The 19434-nt window shown below is 36.5% G+C and overlaps 2 protein-coding genes across 8 annotated transcripts in view; both read left to right on the plus strand.

Moving 5' to 3' along the window:
• LOC128674221 (uncharacterized protein) overlaps positions 1 to 19434 on the plus strand; it is a 334397-nt gene that overhangs the window by 22344 nt on the left and 292619 nt on the right. The gene's annotated exons all lie outside the window — the stretch shown is intronic.
• Positions 743 to 6884, plus strand: LOC128674226 (uncharacterized). The gene is made up of 3 exons (XM_053752682.2): positions 743 to 982; positions 6225 to 6308; positions 6538 to 6884. Exons 1-3 carry the CDS (start codon positions 825 to 827, stop codon positions 6869 to 6871), a joined length of 576 nt encoding a protein of 191 aa, XP_053608657.1. The 5' UTR covers positions 743 to 824; the 3' UTR covers positions 6872 to 6884.

A 19434-nucleotide genomic window follows, 5' to 3' on the forward strand; every position in this document is an offset into this window, starting at 1 on the left:
AAACTTGCTTCGCCCCTGGCTCTGAACCAGCTTGACGTAAAGTTTGCATGTGAAATATTTTGAGTTGAAAATAGGTAGGGTGTGTAATGGTCGTAAGGGTGCATTAATGTGTAATTTGACGAACTCGGTGGTGCAGTGGTAAAGTGCTTGCCACTGAACCGAGTGGTCCCGGGTTCGATCTCCGATCGGGTTAGGATGGAAAATGATCTTTTTCTGATTGGCCCGGGTCTTGGATGTTTATCTATATATGTATTTGTTATACAAATATAGTACCGTTGAGTTAGTATCCTATAACACAAATCTCGAACTTACTTTGGGGCTAGCTCAATCTGTGTGTTTTGTCCTAATATATTTATTTATATTTTAATTTTTCTATAGGAAAAAACACAATTTATGAATGTTATATTAAATGGGCAGCAACGTGTACACCAGTGCTATACCATTGGAACAAAGTTGGTCTTTGGGTACTTCACTCTTATTTAGTCCAGCCGCAAAACAGCAGTATTTGCATTGTTGTATTGCAGTTTGAAGGGAGAGAATTAAAAAAAAAATGAAAACGCTGCACTAAAAAGAACATGATCTATCAAAATAGGTATGATTGAATAATTTCTATCACGTTGTGGGACAAAGCCAATGGACACAATGGGAAGTGTACTTTGTGAACATACTTTTTCTATTTTGTTAATCTATGGAAGTGTTTTGAGAGATGAATAAACTCAGTAGTTTGAGTCATATTATATTTTTTTAAAAATTATAAGTTGACATCGATATCATTTTGAAATGTCATTTTTGGAAACCTGAATTTTTTATATATATAATTTGAGATGGATCGTCCGAAAAGCCAAAATTCTGCTGGAACAGACAACAAAGAGGAAGCCCATGGAGCAACCACTTCAAAATTGCCTTCGTCCAAGCCAGTGTCTTCGTCTCATAATATGAACGATTTGAAGATGTTCGACTTTAATTCTGCTGACGAGATCAGGTAATATCTTCTACATGTTCTAGGAGTAGGCAAACAGAATCAATATACCTAATTAAGAAGACAGTAATACTAATTTCATCGCAGTTCTTCTTCAATTTGTTGAAACTAGCAGAGCCTTGGTCATTAATAATAATAATAATATAGACTTTATTTCCACTTCACAAAATAAAAAGGAACAGGTACAGTTACAGTTTTACACAAATATAGAAGATTACAGCAATTTTGGCTTACAGATGATTAGGTACATAAAAGTTATATTTGTGAAGCGGCTAGTCCCTGAAATAGGTTCCTGTTGGATCCTGTACTACAGGTAACTAGGCCTTATCCCTCCTATAACAATTTTGTTTAGGGCCATAAGATAACATTATTCGTGAAATGTGCTGATTCTGTTTTATAAGCTCAAGGAGCCAAACTAGCAAAAGTTAGGTAAAGATAAAAAAAAAGAAAAAAAAAAAAATAAAAGATAAAAAAAAATAAAAGGAAAAAAAAAAAAAAATAAAAGATAAAAAAAAATAAAAGGAAAAAAAAAAAAAAATATAAGACAATTATTGACTAAGAACTAGAAACTAATAATCATAAATTAGAGGTTGTGAGAAGGATGACGAGGATTCGTATTTTGGTGAGTGTTGATGTAGAGTGTGTGGAGTGTGTATGTGTAGTGTGTGTGAGCAAGTGAGTGGCGATGATGAATGAGTGCGGGTGAAGGTGTGGTAGGTAGCGGTACTATAATTATACGATGGGTGTGAGTAGGTTTTCAGTGGACGCGTAGTCTAGTGTTTTTAAATACTGTGTCAGTAAGAGTTTGCATTTAAATTTATGGAGGGGATATATGGAGTGGGATTTATTAATTTTGTTATACAGATATGGTCCTAGAAAGCAAAAGAAGTTTTTAGAGGTTTTGGTGTTTAGTTGGGTAGTGGGACAGGCCATTCCTCTACGGCGTGTTACTTTAGTAACGTTGGGATTATAAGGAAGGAGAGAGTGTTGTTTCAAGATGGTATACAGTACAAAAAGCTGCCGAACGGTGAGTACATCCCAGTATTTGTAGAGCTCTGTTGTCGGATGGCGGAAGTTAAAGCCTGCTGCAACCTTGAGAATAGCTCTTTGGGCTCTCTCCACTACTAAAACTTTGTTTTTGTGAGTTCCACCCCAAGTGGTGATGCAGTAAATTATGAGCGATTTGGCTAGGGCACTGTATACCATTTTGATGACATGACGATTTGCTATATGCCTAAGGTTTTTAAAAATATACATAAGTTTACGTAGTCGAGAAGACAAAGCTTCAACGTGTTCAGAGAAAGATAGGGTCTGGTCAATTATGACGCCTAGATAATTTAAGCTTTCTGTTCTGGTTAGAGAGGGGCATGAGCAAGATTGCATGTTGATGCATTCGTGTGCAGTAATGTGCAAGGTGTCTGGAGGTTGATGGTTTGCTTTAAGCGAAAAGGCTATATATTTGGTTTTGCTTATATTTAGGGTTAATAGGTTGGACGATAACCAGTTGCTGACGATATTGAATCCATTTTGAGCGTTTTGGAAGGTCTCTTCCCATGTGTCTCCGCAGAAAAATAAAGCCGTGTCGTCGGCGAATGCTTGGACTTTTCCACCCGGGAGTCTGAGTCGACATAGGCTGTCTATGTAAACGAGAAATAGGGTGGGTGAGGCTATGCTACCCTGAGGCACCCCAAACGAAATGTAACTTTCGTCACTGGTCCAATCTCCTATTTTAGTTAGTTGGGTCCTTTCGCTAAGGAAATCTTTAAAAAGTTTAAGGGGTAACCCTCTCACTCCTATTTTTTCTAGTTTGTCTAAAAGGTGTGGAATGGAGACAGTATCAAAAGCTTTGGAATTATCGAGAAAAATGGTCAAGCATTTCTGTTTACCATCTAGTGATGTGATGATAGAGTTTACCAAATCGAGGACCGCATCGCTAGTTGACTTACCTGCACGGAAGCCGTATTGCGATGGTGATAAGAGATTATTTGTTTCAAGAAATTTGATCAGCCTGATATTCATAATGCGCTCTAATATTTTAGATAGGACCGGCAGGATAGAAATTGGTCTATAATTATCGACTTTGTCTTTATCACCTTTTTTGTGAATCGGCTTAATTAAGGCTTTTTTGAAGGCGGAGGGAAAAATACCCTGTGAAATAGAGAGGTTGCAAACGTGAGTGATTGGCTTAACAAGTAATGTTGCGTATCTTTTTACAACTATGGTAGATATATTATCTAAGCCAGCCGCACACCTATCTTTTAGACCCATAATTATCTGAAAGACATCTTGTTCTAGGACTTCAGCCATGAGCAAGCTTTGACTTGGGGAGGACGTACTGAAGTTTTGGATGGTATTAGTAGTAGAGGTGTTTTGGGGTGGTATTTTGCTAGCAAGGTTCTTTCCCACATTTGCAAAGTAATCATTTACTTTGTTGATACTGTCTTTTGGGTCCGTATCGAGGAGGGATAGGGAATGGTCGTGTGAGCGATTTGTGCCACTTATGTTTTTTATAACTTCCCAAAGGTGTTTATGGCTGCCGCGTGCATTTTCTATTTGTTGCCTGTCGTGGGACTTTTTGGCCTTTTTGAGGATTTGAGCACAAAAATTCCGGTAGCGTTTGTAAGTGGTACAAACAACTTCGTTTTCAGGATCTTTCTTCCATTTTTTGTGGAGGTTATCTCTATTTTTAATACAGCGCAGTAGACCCTTCGTAATCCAGGGTTTATATATAATTTTCCGTTTCGGGGTTTTGGATGGTTTGGAGGATTTACTTATAGAGGAAGAAAGAGATTCGGTTAAAAGGTTAGCAGCCTTATTAGCATCGGCACAGTTTAGGATGGGGCTAATATCTAAATCTTGAATAACTTGATCCAGCTGATTAAGATCAATTTGGTTTCCTCTTTTTTCCCTAAATTTAATCTTGTGCTTGAGGTCTAAAGATAGGGCCACCGTAAAGTGGTCTGTCAGAGTCGACTCCACTACAAGACATGTGGCCTCAAGTTTGGATTTAATAATCATGTGGTCATAGCATGTACGAACATGGGTTGGGATGGCGTGTCCAGGAAGCATACCATGGCCAGCTAGCATGTTAAGATATTCATGGTGGATTCTGCTCGTGTTTGTTGGGGTAATATCAATGTTAATATCGCCGCATATTATAATATTTTTAAAGCTTTTTAATTTAGAAAGAGTTCGATCGAGGGAGTTTATGAAGTTTGTGGCGTTTTTGTGTGCAGGGGGCCGATAAATACCAATTATACAGGTAGACTGGTCTAGTTTTAGGATAAGACAGTTAGCGTCTTCAACTTTGGGCTCTTCGAAAGTGGCATGAAGATGTTTGTTACAATAAATAGCGACTCCTTCGTTTTGTGTGTAATTTCGGGAGGTTGTAGCCTGTGTATAGTTGTCTAGTTCTGGAATGTGTTGAGCGGAAGGTAGCCAACATTCGGACAGAACAATGACATCCCAGTAGACCTGCGAGGATTGGACAAGTGCAGTGAAACCAGGCATATTGTGGTTAATGCTGCGTATGTTTTGAGAAATTATGTTTAATTGGTGGTTGTTATGTAATATGTGGTCTTTCATTTCATCAGTATCGCACTTAATCGCTCGTGCAATAGACATGGTATCGAGATTTGAGGCCAAGGATTCAATATTTTCCATTTAGCTATATGTAATAATTATAATAGAGTATTTAATTGTCACGGGATACGCGTGACAATGATATAAAAGGTTTATTAAGGGTGAGCTGGCCTGGAATCGCGATACCTGTCTCGTTTGTATATGTGTAGTTTGCGTGGAGTGTAGGAAGTAGTGTGGAATAGAGAAAAAAAGTGTGTAGTGCGTGAAAATGGACCGAAAGTTGCATACCTTCTCAAATAATAATAGTTTATAATGGTAAAGATACGGAATAATATAATTAACACGCGGTAGAGTTATGCATGAATTGATAACTAAAAAATATACAAAACAAAATAAGGAATAAAAATAAAAAAGGAATATGGATCTATCTTGCTGTACAAAGCAACGCCGCCAGAAGGGGGCACATGGGGCTAGTCACATGTTGGGGGTAGTAGAAGGGAGATCGCCTACTTCTTTGATGAGAATGGGCCTTCCTGTATCTTCTTTTTTAATGTACAGCTTTCCGAAGGAAGTCCATGCCGCTGTTATTTTCTTGTTCTTGACACATTCGCGCGCCATGTAGAATAGATGTTTGGTATGACTAGTCAACGACTCTGATATATAGACAGGGTTTATAGGTCCGGCGGGTTGCAGATGGCCCGAGTTCAGGGTGGGCTCGGATTGTTGCCTTTTTGTCTTGTTAAAGGATTTGTAGCAAGAGATGAGTGCTTCTTTACGAAGGGTGGTAGTCAAATCGACTACGATCGTTTCTGATTTCACTCGGTATATGTTATTTATCTCAGCCTCAGAAATTGGTTTCTCCATCTCCAAGGTAACCGAGATGTCCTTGACGAGTTTTATGAGAGACTCCTTTTTTTCATCCTGATGTTTTGGAAGATTACGAATTTCAAGGGAGCTACTCAAGCGGGCGCTTTCCAATGATTCAATCTTTTTCTCTAGATATGTAATTCGGTTTTTATATGTACTATTTACTTGCTCCAATTGAGAAACTTTTGAGAGTAGTTCTTCCTGCTTGTTTGACATAATTGTGATGATATTTTGGTTGTGTTGATTTTGTTGAATGATCGTCATTAAGGTATTGTTGATTAATTCAAATTTGTTTTCAACTAAAGCTATTATTTCAGAGTTGTTGTTGGTAGAAATGTTGTGGGTAATGTCCTCAAACGAGCGCTTATGACGCTTTGTAATGTTGTAGTAGATATCCTGGGTGCTGCTATTACTTATGGAGTTGAGTGCGGAATCCGAACTGGAGTGTTCCATGTTAGTTTTACTCATCGCAGATGGTATAAGCAGTGTGCGAGTAGGGGAGAGCGGAGGCGAGCGCCGTACCGACATTTTATATTTATGAGTAAACTTGCGTATACGCCGAAGCCTCGATATAGATGCGCTTGCGATGTGCCTGCGGCAGTACTAGGAGATCATAAGCTATACAATAATCACACGTCCGGAGTAGCTGTGTTAACGGGCAGGGGTCTTCATTAAGTGGTGGCTATCGAGGAATTCGTACAAAATGTCTTTCCGTCCAGTTCACATCAATATCTTTGTATAGTTATGATTTTGGATGCTCCAGTGTGTTCTTATAAGCGGTTTGTGACTTCTCCAGATCTTCACGGAACCACACGACGGGGCTAACAAAAAATACCGCCCCTAAATATGCGCCGACGGTTCGTGAAGCCTTCTCCTTAAGGTATGACTGTTTGCCTGCTTCCTGCACGAAAATGTTGAAGTCGTTAGTTAGTATTGCGTAATAGTATAGTATAATAGATACAAGAGATCGACGTTCTCATTCAATTCACTTCTTTATTCTTTGAATTCTCATGAATACCCACCACGAATAGCCGACATATGGAAGATGTATTATCGATGTATTGCAATGTAACGTTTCGCGCTAAATCCATATTTTCCTTTTATTCAAGGCAAGCCATGAAAGCTATGCTGTCAGGCAACAAACTGCAAAACTCTGGCGACGAAATGAAAACTCAGTCAACAAAAGCTGATGGACAGAATTCTATATGTAATGCCAATAAAGAAGCCGCAGGACATGTATTCAAAATAGTGAAAAGCAAGGAAGATTTTCGCTCGTTCTCGAACAATGTCAGGAAGAAGAGGCCCGGCCGGCCCCCCAATGCCGGTCCTTCGAAGAAGACCAAAAGGAACAGCGTGACCAACTTGTTTGTTGGCAAATTGAAAAATGTCGTTAAATTCAAACACTGCGCATCTGAAAGCGAATCTGACGAATACATATACTAATCGGATTTTTTAATCTGTAGTATTTTTTATTTTAATTTTGTATTTGTTTTTGTCATATGATATGAAATGACGAACATAAAAAATAGTTTTACGATCTTTTATCTACCTAGTTTGATGTATGGAGTAGATTTTTTTACAAAAGTTACTTATATGAATGTATTTTAACCATTTTTTTTTGCTTTTTGTTGATCTGTCAGATTAACAATATAATAACACTTTCCGGTTGCATTCACGGCTGCAACATCCGAACTCGAAGTGCGCGTAAAAAAAACTTTGACGATTCAGCTCTGATTGTATGGTTTGCCGTCTGCCTGTGATCAACCCTCTTGGGATTGCTGTCATCTGTCAGTCAATGCTTTATGCCTATTGGCGTGCCTAAAGAAATTTTCTTACCAACAATCTTAAAAGTACTTTTATTCTACATTTTCAACAACATTAACTTCGATTCCTAAATATTGTTTGGCTGTTAGCGATCGTTATCAAAGCCCAGACTTCCAATGGAGCAGAAGATTGATAATTTATATCTCATTGTACGCTTTGTTAATAAATCCTTTCTGGAGCGATCCGTTTTCAACTCCACTGGCCATCGTTTATGTTCCGAACACCGAGGGATGCTGTAGACCTGTTACACGAAATAGATAACTCATCTTACAGACGACAATTTCTGAAATTCTAATTTGTATCGACTTTATTATTAGGAGTTATAACTATTTTGACCAGTAGTTAGCCACGGCCAACGCATTATGTGTAACGAGCTATTTGCCCGTGGCTTCGCCTGCGTAAATTTCCCATGGGACAGTTATTTTTCCGATATGAAAGGTACCCTATGTCCTTCTCCACACTTTAAACTACATGTATGCGAAATTTCAAGAAGTATGGTTGAGTAGATAGATCCTTGAGAATTTGTTGACTCACTCATACACATACTCACTTGTTCAGTATAGGTTTGCTATCGGAATGACGTCACCTCGAACCCAATATGGCGAAGGGCGTTTTTGGCGTTTGACCAACACATTAAAAAAGAACTTATAAAATCAACACTTATATTTATGAATAGATACTATAAATCTATCATAGACAGAAGTTTTCTTACATGGTGGAAAGTAGCCTATGCAATTGCATATATATGCATAACCAACTAACCTTAATCTATTTCTGTAGACGTCTACGAATAGTATCGCATTTCAGCGATCTCTTAGCGGATCGTATCATATCGGAAATTGAATTTCCGATTGGCCCGAGCAGCCTGCATGTAATGGTTCCCAATATTTGGAGTTCATAAGCATGATCGATAGAAATACCGAGCTCCAGAGTTGAGATACGAGTATTATGGATTATCCAGTGCCTCTCAAATTGTTGTGAGCGGATTAATGTGCGCCAGAAATGTTTGGGAATCGGATACATTTATTTTTCTTTTCTTTGTCTTGATATTTTGTGCCGCATGTTGTTCCCGCCTTAAAATAGGACCTTTCCTCCAGTTGACGTCGTACGAAGCGGCTAAGGGATAAAGTGAGCTGATAGACAACAACAGCCCAAAGAGAGTAGACTCCAGACAGCCGGTCGTAAACCTGAGTCTGAGTCTTCAAAATTTTAAAGAGTAGTTTTGGAATAGGGCTTCCAAGCATCATAGCTGAGAATGGAACACGCCTAGATGAGATAAGAGAGAGTTCTTCAGCAAGTTCTGTGCATAGAAATTTAATACCCTAATTTTTCTATAAAATTCCGAATGAATTTGATTTATTTAAAAAGATTGCTCTTTACATAAAACTATTGAATTTCAATAAGCAAAATAAATTATTCAACGTACATCTTACTATCCAAGTTTTAAACTCGAAGATATTCTCGATGGAAATACATATTTCAAACACAAATCAAAAATGTCTATTGATATTGAAAACTAAAAGGAACCTTTTATAAAGTGTAGGAATATTTGAATTTTCATTGTTGAAATCGCGTGGAGTTCTTTAAAGAAAGCAGTTTTCTGATAAAAATTGAATATATGATATGTATTCTATTAAACCCTGAAAGTGTCACACAAAAAACATTTTATGTTTTTCCTAGAAGATATGTGGTGCAAACCATGTGCAAAAGCAACTTGGTCATGGTGTGATATCTTATCTATATATCCCACATCGAATAAACCAATTACTCAAGAATCAAATAATATTGATAATGATTTGTATACACAGTTAAAATTTTTCTTAAATGTAATGTTATTTCTCGGAAAATCGCTATTGTAACACACGCTATCGGATTTGACGTGTTTGGTTGGATGTCTGCAGCTCAATAATATTACGTCCATCAGGCTTAGGTTTTGATGTGATTAGGCTCGATCTACGAAACGAAATTCGCTTGATAAAGGCGTATTTTTACGAAAATATAAAAAGTTTTCTTTGCTTCCTGTATTGTTAGAAGGCATGCAATAGCTTCTGTATTGATTCTATTATGCTTCTTAGAGCTTCTATTGTTTTAATTATATTATTGATATCCAGCCATTTAGTGTTTGTTTCAAGTTTTATATTATTTTTTATATATTTTATTCTCACATTTCCTTGTTATGATAGTAATTTCGCAATAGCAGATTCTATTAATAGTAATAGCAGACCTGGAACAATTATATGATACCTTGTAGTATTTTTTTGATTCTATAACCATCTAGGTCGTTATCATCATTCTATCTGAACTAGAAACTCGACTTGGTCTTAGACTGGGCCAAGAGTTTGTCTATGGCGAACTTATTAGCAGAAATGGGATTGAGGCTGCTAGAATTCTGTGAGAATAAGATTCTTCTGATTTACTAAGAAGCTGTATGACTATTACAGTCTGCGTGGAAAGAGATGCAGCTGTTGAATTATATATTTTTGTCTCGTTCCCAGACCAGAATGGAAGGATTAATGTCTTGGGAATACGAATATTGCTTATCTTCGAGGTCAACAGGTTGGATATCAAGTGAACGTTGCAACTCAACACCCACTGACACCCAGCCACCTGACTTAGTTCAATATCAGGAGTGTATCGAACGAGCTAGTTTTTGTGGGAATTAGAAATTTGTGCTATCATTATGTAAAACGACAATTAGTACTTTTTAGTCACAGAGTTTTCAGTAAAGACAAAATGGTTATAGATAGTGTTCAAGGTGAGTTTCTTCTCTTAATACTCCCCGTTTAGTAGCTGGTTAGCGATTAGAGTGTTCAAGATCGACAGCGTCCCAGGTTCGAATCCTATTTGTGCCCCTTGAGTTCGTAGGTATACCTATCTGATTTATTTATTTATAGCTCAACATGAGCTATAAATAAATGAATCATATTGGTTGCTTCCGGTGAAGGAAAAATATGAGGAAATCTGCACACTGGTAGACAATTCAGTTCATTAGTGTGTATGTTTATTGTCATATTCAGTATATTTTCCCTTTCTATCCGAAATGTTAGAACTTTTTGACATAATACTGAACGTAATATCTGCAAATCAGTTTCCTCATTATTTATTTTATATTGCTTAAATGGTAATCGACGGTTGTTTGTCTTGAAATTTTGAAATATTTATGCATCCATATAAAATTAACTTGATTACATGATGTACTTACTATGTTATCATGTAAATTTTTTTGTTTTTTTTCGAATTGAAGGACGGAACGGAACCCTAGAAATGACAAATCCCTTGTCACGGGATCCTAACGAGCCTCGAAGTTATCTAATCAGAACACGTGATTAACTGTCCGTGCGCTTGTGGACGGAGACCAAACGACGTAATTTAACTTCCAAGTTGTGGGTCAATGAGACCCATTGATCATTATTACGGTGTATTAAAGAGTTGCGAGGTGTAATGTTGATTACAAACATACAAATAAACAGCAGAGTTTTGGCACAACAAATAATATCTCCTAATACGTGAAATCACAGTGGAATAGTCAAAAATTTTGTTTTTTCTGCTCATAAAATTCGCGGTCCAAATTCAAATTCAAATCATTTATTCAGAAATTAGACCTTCACAGGCACTTTTTCTCGTCAATTTTTATATTTATAGTTATTTCTCACAAGCTACAAACTACTGGCATTTCGAACGACCACTGCTGAGAAGATATGCTGAAAGAAACTCATTTGAACAGTGTTGGGACTATCATGCCAGATCGGCTTACCATTATTGTTTCTTACAATGTTTTTTTTTTCTAATAATATATAAAAGTACATAATGTACATAACCAAAAGGTATATCAAAACACAATTAAAATATATGAGAAATAATTAAAATATAAGAGAAATAATTAAAATATATGAGAAACGAGATGAACAGTTCCCTCTGGCAGCACCCGTTCACGAGTTGACGCATGGGATAGCCATCGCGTAGCTCAACCATTATAGAGGAAACCTCACGACCCGGCCCACGAAAACGATCCAGCGGGGAATTACTAAGACTCCGTTGAATGGACAGCGGAGTCTTAGTAAAAACGTCCCGTCTGCTCCAGGCACTCTTAAACCGTGATAGTTAGACAGTTGATATTATCACAAATGATGTATAACAATACATATATGTGGCCGTCCAAATCAAAAGGGACCTTATGGCGGCTGGCACTTAGGTCTTTATTGCCGTTGTTCGAATACAAAACAACTGCAATAATAGTGTAAGTGCCGGGCGCCATGAGGTCCCTTTTGATTTGGACTAACACATATACTTATTTAAAGCTCATACGCAACAAACGGTATTTTTTCGTCATTTTTATAAAAAATGGTACGGAATCCTTAGAGCAGCAGTCCGACTCGCTTATTTATAACAACTATCAATGTAATGATTTGAAAATTCACTTTTGTAACTTTGAAAATGTCTAGCTTTCAGTGCTGCAAGACTTATTTTCCATTCCAGCCCATTACAAAGTCGTAAACATAGACGTATGAATTCGTAGACGCGGTGAAGTTTCTCCTCAGAGACTAGAAGTTGAGCGATGCATTAATTAATTAATTATTAATAGTGCAGTTTCGTAAATACTGCATGCAAGTTGCTAGAGATTCAACATTTTACATCAAGGATTTAATTATAACTTTAACTAATCCAATCAATGTAAATAAACACTTTCTCCTGTATCTTGACGTCGCTCAGTTCGGGGTTGTGACGCCCTGAAGCCTAATCAAATATAACACCCTAAAAGTTTAAAGATTCGGCTTTGATATTACCAGAGCTTGATTGCTCTTTGGGAATGGGTGTTATTGCTAAGTATTAGTTATTACTTTTATCCTGTAGTCGCTTCGTACGACATCCATGAGAAGATATATAGTGGTCCTATATATATATTACTAGATGTTGCCCGGGGCTTTGCTCCCGTGGGAATTTTGAGATGAAATATAGTAGTCTTGGATAATGTACCTAATGGTGAAAGAATTTTTGAAATCGGTTTTGAAATTTTTGATTTGAAATTTTTGAAAAAATTTTTGAGTTCGGTAGTTTCGGAGATTCTACAACCTCAAACATACAAACTCACAAACGCTTACCTCTTTATAATTATAGTATAGATGAATCATCTGCAAACATCAGCTTTATAGAGTTTCCTCTGCGAAATCTTGTACAAATCTGAAATAAAATATGTCACGTTTCTGGATTATTTTCTTCACTCGTGCTAAAAGAGCGTCCATAATACAAATATCATGATCCGTCGTCGAAGGGCCCTGTTTATGATCCTGACAATCTGATCATACAATAGTTCCGATTTCCCTCTGATCCCTAAGACGTGTAACAAACAAAACATGAGGCAGCCCGTAAAATATTTAAAATACGACTGACCCAAACGGATGTGTTATACGGGGATGCGAAGGGATCATCGAGGTAGACGCACAAAAATACGTAGATATGATAAGGCGTCATCGAGAGGGCTAACAACGAACTAACTCGTAAACTTGCGCTACATGGCTTTATATCGACAGGCCGCAGACGTGCGACTTTTGTTATGATTTTGCTTGATTTTTAGACGATTTTTTTTAGGTATTTCTTCAAGCGCACCATTTGGAATCGCAACGATTTGAATCATATCTTGATAGGTGGGTTTAGTCCACCAGACGAAATAGTCGAGCCGTCAAGAGTGAATCGATCGTCGATTTGATCGATTGATTAACAATCGCCGAGTATGAAAGAAATAGTATGTTCAAAATTTGCCATAAAGTATTCATTAATTTATTGCATTTGATCTTGTGTTTTAAAAACGTCCTTAGACTCTTGACATCTTTCATTACCTACTTTTTAAAGGTATCTTCCCATTCTTCATGGACTGTACAGTACCTACAGTGTGTACTGTAAGACCACTGTGTACTGTAAGACCAAGATGTAGATTTACTCAACAGGTTCTGTCACCAGAAGTAGTTTGTGGTAGATGAAAATGAAAACACTAAACGGGCATAATTTAACAAACGTTAATTACATGAATTTTACATAAAAAAGACTATAATACTACTTACAAAATTATACACCGTACACCTGCGATTTTTCCTTCTTAAAAGAACAGAAAAATCGCAAATCAGCGATCGCTCGTCTTCCAATTTTTTTACATCCTTTATCATTACGCATTCTGACTGGCAGCCATCAAGGACCGGACCTCCATAAATAAGTTGAACCTCCAGATTGCCGGGGCATAAATGAAAGGGTTCAGGAAATTAGGGATTTTTACAGCGAACCTTCGTTGTCCCCGTAAACAATTTTTCATGCGCGGTGTTGTATCGACACAGAGGAGAAGGTGAAGTCAAAGCTTTTTTATTTATATTTCTTGATGTTAAAAATCTATATATACATTATACATACATCCATACTAATATTTTATGTGTGTTTGTCTGTTTGTCCTTTCATGTCGAGTTGAAGTCATTTTTGGTGTGGAGATAGTTGGAAAGAACTAGAAATTATCAAAACTTCGTCTAAGTTATTTTTGTCACCCATTGTTAAATGATTAAAATAAATAATAAATAAATATTTTATGACAAATCACACAGATTGAGCTAGCCCCAAAGTAAGTTCGAGACTTGTGTTATGGGATACTAACTCAACGATACTATATTTTATAACAAATTTTCCATCATGACCCGACCGGGGATCGAACCCAGGACCTCTCGGTTCAACGGCAAGAACCACTGCGCCACCGATGTCGTCAATTGAGAGAGGTGACTGAAAAAATAGTGAACTTCTTTGTCGATTATTTTTACCGTGAAAGGTATACTGTCAAGGGATGTTTTTTGTTGACTATTAACCACTCTAATCATTTCCAAATCTAAAATTCCTTGGCTCTGTATATGTGGCTACTCCGAGCTATCGACGAGGTGTTATTCAGCTTGATGGAATGGTTTACGGATGACCGTAAGCGATTACCAGTTTACGGGGGTGGGGCGTGATGAGATTTTCTTTACATTTCCAAGCTTTAAGCTTCCATAAATAAAGCTCGTATGTACTACGTGAGCTTTTGTGTATATTTCGAATATTCGAAAGGTATATATATATATATATATATATATATATATATGTTTAAAAATCAACCTCTATTTCCCCACGCTATCTCATTTATTTATAAACTAGCTCCAGCCCGCGACTTCGCCCAAGTTTGTTTCGTGCGTCCGCTCATAACTTATTATGGTCAATATCTCGGGTTCTAAGCAACGTATCGCGATTAAACCTGTACCGGATTTAAGTTAGACCAAACGTTATACAACAGTGAAAACGACATCAAATTCCAACCAGTGGTTTTTGCGTTTCGCGCGAACGAACATAGCCAACTCACAGTTTTATTATAATGTACTTATAAATACAATTTAATCAAACCATATGGCACCTAAAGCCATTGGAACATTTTCCCGTCTTCCAGAAACTGTAAAAGCAAGCTTTTATAGTTATCAGTTAATATATATATTTATTGGAACTTTTGTGCTATCGTACTTAACAAATGAATACATTTATTCAGAAATTAGACCTTCGCGAGCACTTTTCACGTCAAACTTTATATTATGTAGTTATTACTCACAAGCTACAAACTGCTGGCATTTCGGAACGACCACTACTGAGAAGAAATGCCGAAGAAACTAATTTGAACAATGTCGGTCCCTATTTATTAATGTATTTTTATTTATATAGTAATAACTATACAAAACAGAGAGCCAATCAAAAGTCTTCACAGGTAAAATTACAGTTAATTATATTAATTACAGTTTTATAACAAAAAACTACGATTACCTTACAATATTGTTATAATTGTAATTTTGATCACTTAAATGTATTTAAATAATATTTCACCGCCTTGCCCTATAGCTCTTGAAACAATTAAAATTAATGGAAACAACGTTTCCTTACGCCAACTCGCCACGTATTTACAAAGGCTAAATTAAATAGCCTATATCCCGGGGCTATAAATTTTTAAAGCCATTTTTCTCAAACCCTAAGCCCTGTATATTTACTTACCTTTTTTTCCTCGTTCGCGATATAATATATTAAGTAAGACCTTTTGCAAAATCCGACTAAATTACTTGCGGACTAAATTTGAGGGCTGTGGATTTCAAAGGGCGTATTTAATTATTTTAACGGAGTTTGAAAGAAAGGGTTTTTGGGTAATTAGCGAGGAGCGTTTACGCTTGCGCTTTTTGTGTTATTTTAACCCTAATATGTACCAATATTGTCTATTTCTCGAAGCGCGCCTAATGAAGCGCATATTAATTCCTCGAAGGTGCGCTCATTTTATAAATGCAAAAGTCTGTCTATGACGCTTTCACGGCTAAACTGTTGGGCCGATATTTGTATAGATGACCCCAGATCAAAAGAGGTTACTACGGACGAACCTGCGGACAATAGCTTTCTTGTATATACAATTAAAAACTAATTATATTTATTTTTAAAGAAAAATGTATTTTATCTTATGGAGTGTGTTATTGCTAACACTAGTATTGAATAGCATAATTCTAGTTTTGTCGGTATTCAAGCAAATCAACAGTTATATTTCATTATCTAGTTTATTTTAAATAACGATTCATTATCTAATTTAATAAATAATGATTCAGCAATTTAAGCAAATCGGAGTATTAGCAAACAATAGTAAATGCGGCAATAGCAAGTGAATGTACAATGATCAATAAGTAATAAATATAAATAAATAAAGGTATTTTTATAATAATGACTCACCAAGTAGTATATTCGATGTGCACAGGCCGACAACGAAGGAACGAATGACGACAACAAGATGGCGCCCGACCGAGTGTCATCGTTTTAAAACTTTATTTTAAACACATATATTATTTGTAAGTAAATTAGAATTAGATTATGGTACATTACATATACATTAAGTTACAGTAGATTATGATATTTATACAAAAATATATAATGTATACATATATATGCTAACATATGCTGTCATATTTTATTGAAGTCTCGTGAATTTTGAAAGGTAACACGATTAACGATCTTATTTTTTGTATCGGAATGATAATTTTATTACAAAATCTTAGCGTACTTGCTAAAATTATAAGTTTAATTATAAATAATAAAGAGATTCCAGTACGTCGCCGCTTGGAAGGGTTCCAAGAAGGCTGGCAGTATTACCCCTTTGAACCGTTATTAAAATTCGCATATCTATAGCTGGTGAAAGATGTAAGGATAAGTTTTCTTTTTAACACCACATTGTGCATTTTGTTGAAACATATTATAAATACTGCATACATACATATGATTATTCAAATAAATTATGTTTGTTTTATGCGATATATCTATTTCTGTGTAGATGGGTTCGCGGTTACGTCTTGTGGGTTGTGGCCGTTCAGGATCTATCCCTTACGCGTCCCTTACGACCCGTGATGCGTCTGTTGTCGTCACGTTAGATAACGTCAGACGATGGTAACACACGACATAAAAATTCCGAAAAATTTGTTTACAAAAACTGATCGAAATTGGCAAAAAAAAATCTATATCTCAAATATTGCGAAATTTCAGAATTGTTATTTTATTTTTAGTTACTAGCTGCGCTGCGGGTTATATTTTACACGTGTACCAAATTTCATAACAATCGGCTCAGTAGATTTTGCGTGAAAGAAAAACAAACACGACATCCCCACCAACTTTCGCATTTATAATATTAATAGGAATTATTAGAGAACAGAAAAATTACTTTCGATATATCTATCCAAATCCATAATTTATCATCGATTTCTTCAGATACGTCTTTATCGCTCACAGCGTAAATAAAGTCTAAGAATTTTTTTTCAAACTCAAAGGCCACGTGATGCCTAAAACTATTTCTAAATTTCTATTAACTAGTATCTTTACGTGATGCTTCCTACACTTATATACGTCAAAGTCAGCGAGGACGTACCAATTTCCGAGCCGTATGTATGTAACCACGGTAAAGGCCCGTACACACATGACAGGCGGAAGATAAGGCCCCAACAGACAGGCGATTGAAGATAGCGTTTCAGATTTCAAGCCCCTTTTGTTTTGGCTCATTTCCGAGTGATGTGTGTACACGACTTTGCTTATGTCATTTGATTTATGTGCTGAATATAGTATTAAAGTGCCGGTAGATAAATACCAAATCCCCCTTACAACAATGTTGTTTTTTGATTAGACTCGGAACAAGTTATTCTTCATTTGTCTCGTTCTTTCAATGTCAAATTAGAACAAAAGAGAGAGGGACACAACGAAGATTAATGCAATGCCTAATAAGATAATACCATTCTTATTAAGCTGTTTATAAGAATTAAGTTAAAATTTTAAGGAAACAACACGACAACACTAAGTAGTGGAGAAACTAAAATTTGTTATTTTCGTATGAATTTGTTGTGAACTGTAATTAAAATCTACTAAAGAGAATATCTCACTTGCAGTCTGAACGAACAATTATCTCCCCGCTCAACTACAATCGTTACTACTGCACTGCATCTCACTGGGTTTTCATCCCATCTTCTATGAAGTACCAATTTTGTTTCCTTTATCAGGTTTTATTATCGTGGGTTATATTAAATAAGCACTAGGCAGTAGGTAGCAAAGTAAGTTTATTATAAAACTTATTATTTTATTTAATGTTTATAAATTTATCACGGCCACCCCCATGCACCAGCTTGATCGTAAGGTTTACGCCTCAAAGAGTTCGAGCGGATTTGGAATTTTAAAATTTATGACAGTAGATCCAAATGTGCCAGCGCAGTTGAAATACATCGAAAGAGATTCCAAAGAAAGCGTAGCTGCGTTACAACTTTATTGTTCATTTTCAGGATGTTCTATTGAGTCATGGTCAAATCTGTGCTTTTTTTTGTAAATCATTTATTCAGAAATTAGACCTTTTTCTCGTCAATATTTATAGTTATTTCTCACAAGCTACAAACTACTGGCATTTCGGAACGACCACTGCTGAGAAGAAATGCCGAAAGAAACTCATTTGAACAGTGTTGGTCCCTATCATGCCAGATCGGCTTACCATTATTGTTTCTTACAATGTTTTTTTTTCTTTCTAATAATATATAAAAGTACATAATTTACATAGTCAAAAGGTATATCAAAACAGGTTATGATTGTGATCCGAGTGCTGATTATAATATATATATATATATATCGATGTGAAACACAATTAACTTACATGAAAATATATGAGAAACGAGATGACCAGTTCCCTCTGGCAGCACCCGTTCACGAGTTGACGCATGGGACAGCCATCGCGTAGCTCAACCATAATAGAGGGAACCTGACGACCCGGCCCACACATTTGTGTATGAATAGAACAGCTATTTTAGCAGATCAGTGTGTTTAGGTATCCACTTTTATTTGAAAAATTTTCAACCACTTTCTCTGATCGAAATATGTAGCTATATCGAATAATATGTACTATTGCTTCGAGATGTAGCTAGACTAATCACTCACCATCTCAACCCATTTTCTGCTCATTGTTGAAGCCTAGCTTTTCTTTTGCCTGTGCTAATCTGACCCACGTACAACCTGCGACTTTAGTAATGTCATTTACCCGTCTTGCAGCTAGAAATCCTAACCAATATTCGAAAGAATGTTTGTTACCTCTTCACGCTCTATCTACTCGAGCAATCTTCATGAAATTTAGCATACATATAGTTTGAAGTATGGAGAAGGACATAGGGTACCTTTCATCCCGAAAAAATAACTGTTCCCTTGGGAAATACACGCGGGCGAAGCCTCGAGCTGAAGCTAGTCCATATTAATATTATAAAGAGGTAAGCGTTTGTGAATGCTTGATACTTCATAAAGTCGTCGTGTCGCGTAAGGTGGCCAAACATCTCATCTCTTCTTAAATAAACAAATATTATGATAATTATAACTCATACATCGAGCAGAGTTGTTGGTTTCTCCAGTGGTAGGAACCTTCGCTTCAAGAGATAAGGCGCAACACAAACTATTCTGTTCGTAAGTGAACTCACTTATTAACTATCGTGTCGCTTGGGGGTTGTGTCTGATTATCTTATTGTACCAAAATAGACTTTAATATATGAGCTTGTGGAAAATTAGAGATGGTTTTGATTTTTGAAGTGAAAACTTCTTTAGCGGCGTTGTGCACTTTTTGCGATGGGTATAAAATGTTAAACTCGCGTCAGGACACGTGA

Source organism: Plodia interpunctella, chromosome 12, assembly GCF_027563975.2.
Source record: "Plodia interpunctella isolate USDA-ARS_2022_Savannah chromosome 12, ilPloInte3.2, whole genome shotgun sequence".
NCBI classification, from domain to species: Eukaryota; Metazoa; Arthropoda; class Insecta; order Lepidoptera; family Pyralidae; genus Plodia; species Plodia interpunctella.

Bases quoted from the DNA above. Each gene is read 5' to 3' on its own strand.
- LOC128674226 (XM_053752682.2), top strand. From the start codon at position 825: ATGGATCGTCCGAAAAGCCAAAATTCTGCTGGAACAGACAACAAAGAG. The intron at 983-6,224 runs GTAATATCTTCT...TGACTTCTCCAG, and splicing joins AATTCTGCTGACGAGATCAG to ATCTTCACGGAACCACACGA. The intron at 6,309-6,537 runs GTATGACTGTTT...CTTTTATTCAAG, and splicing joins CGTGAAGCCTTCTCCTTAAG to GCAAGCCATGAAAGCTATGC.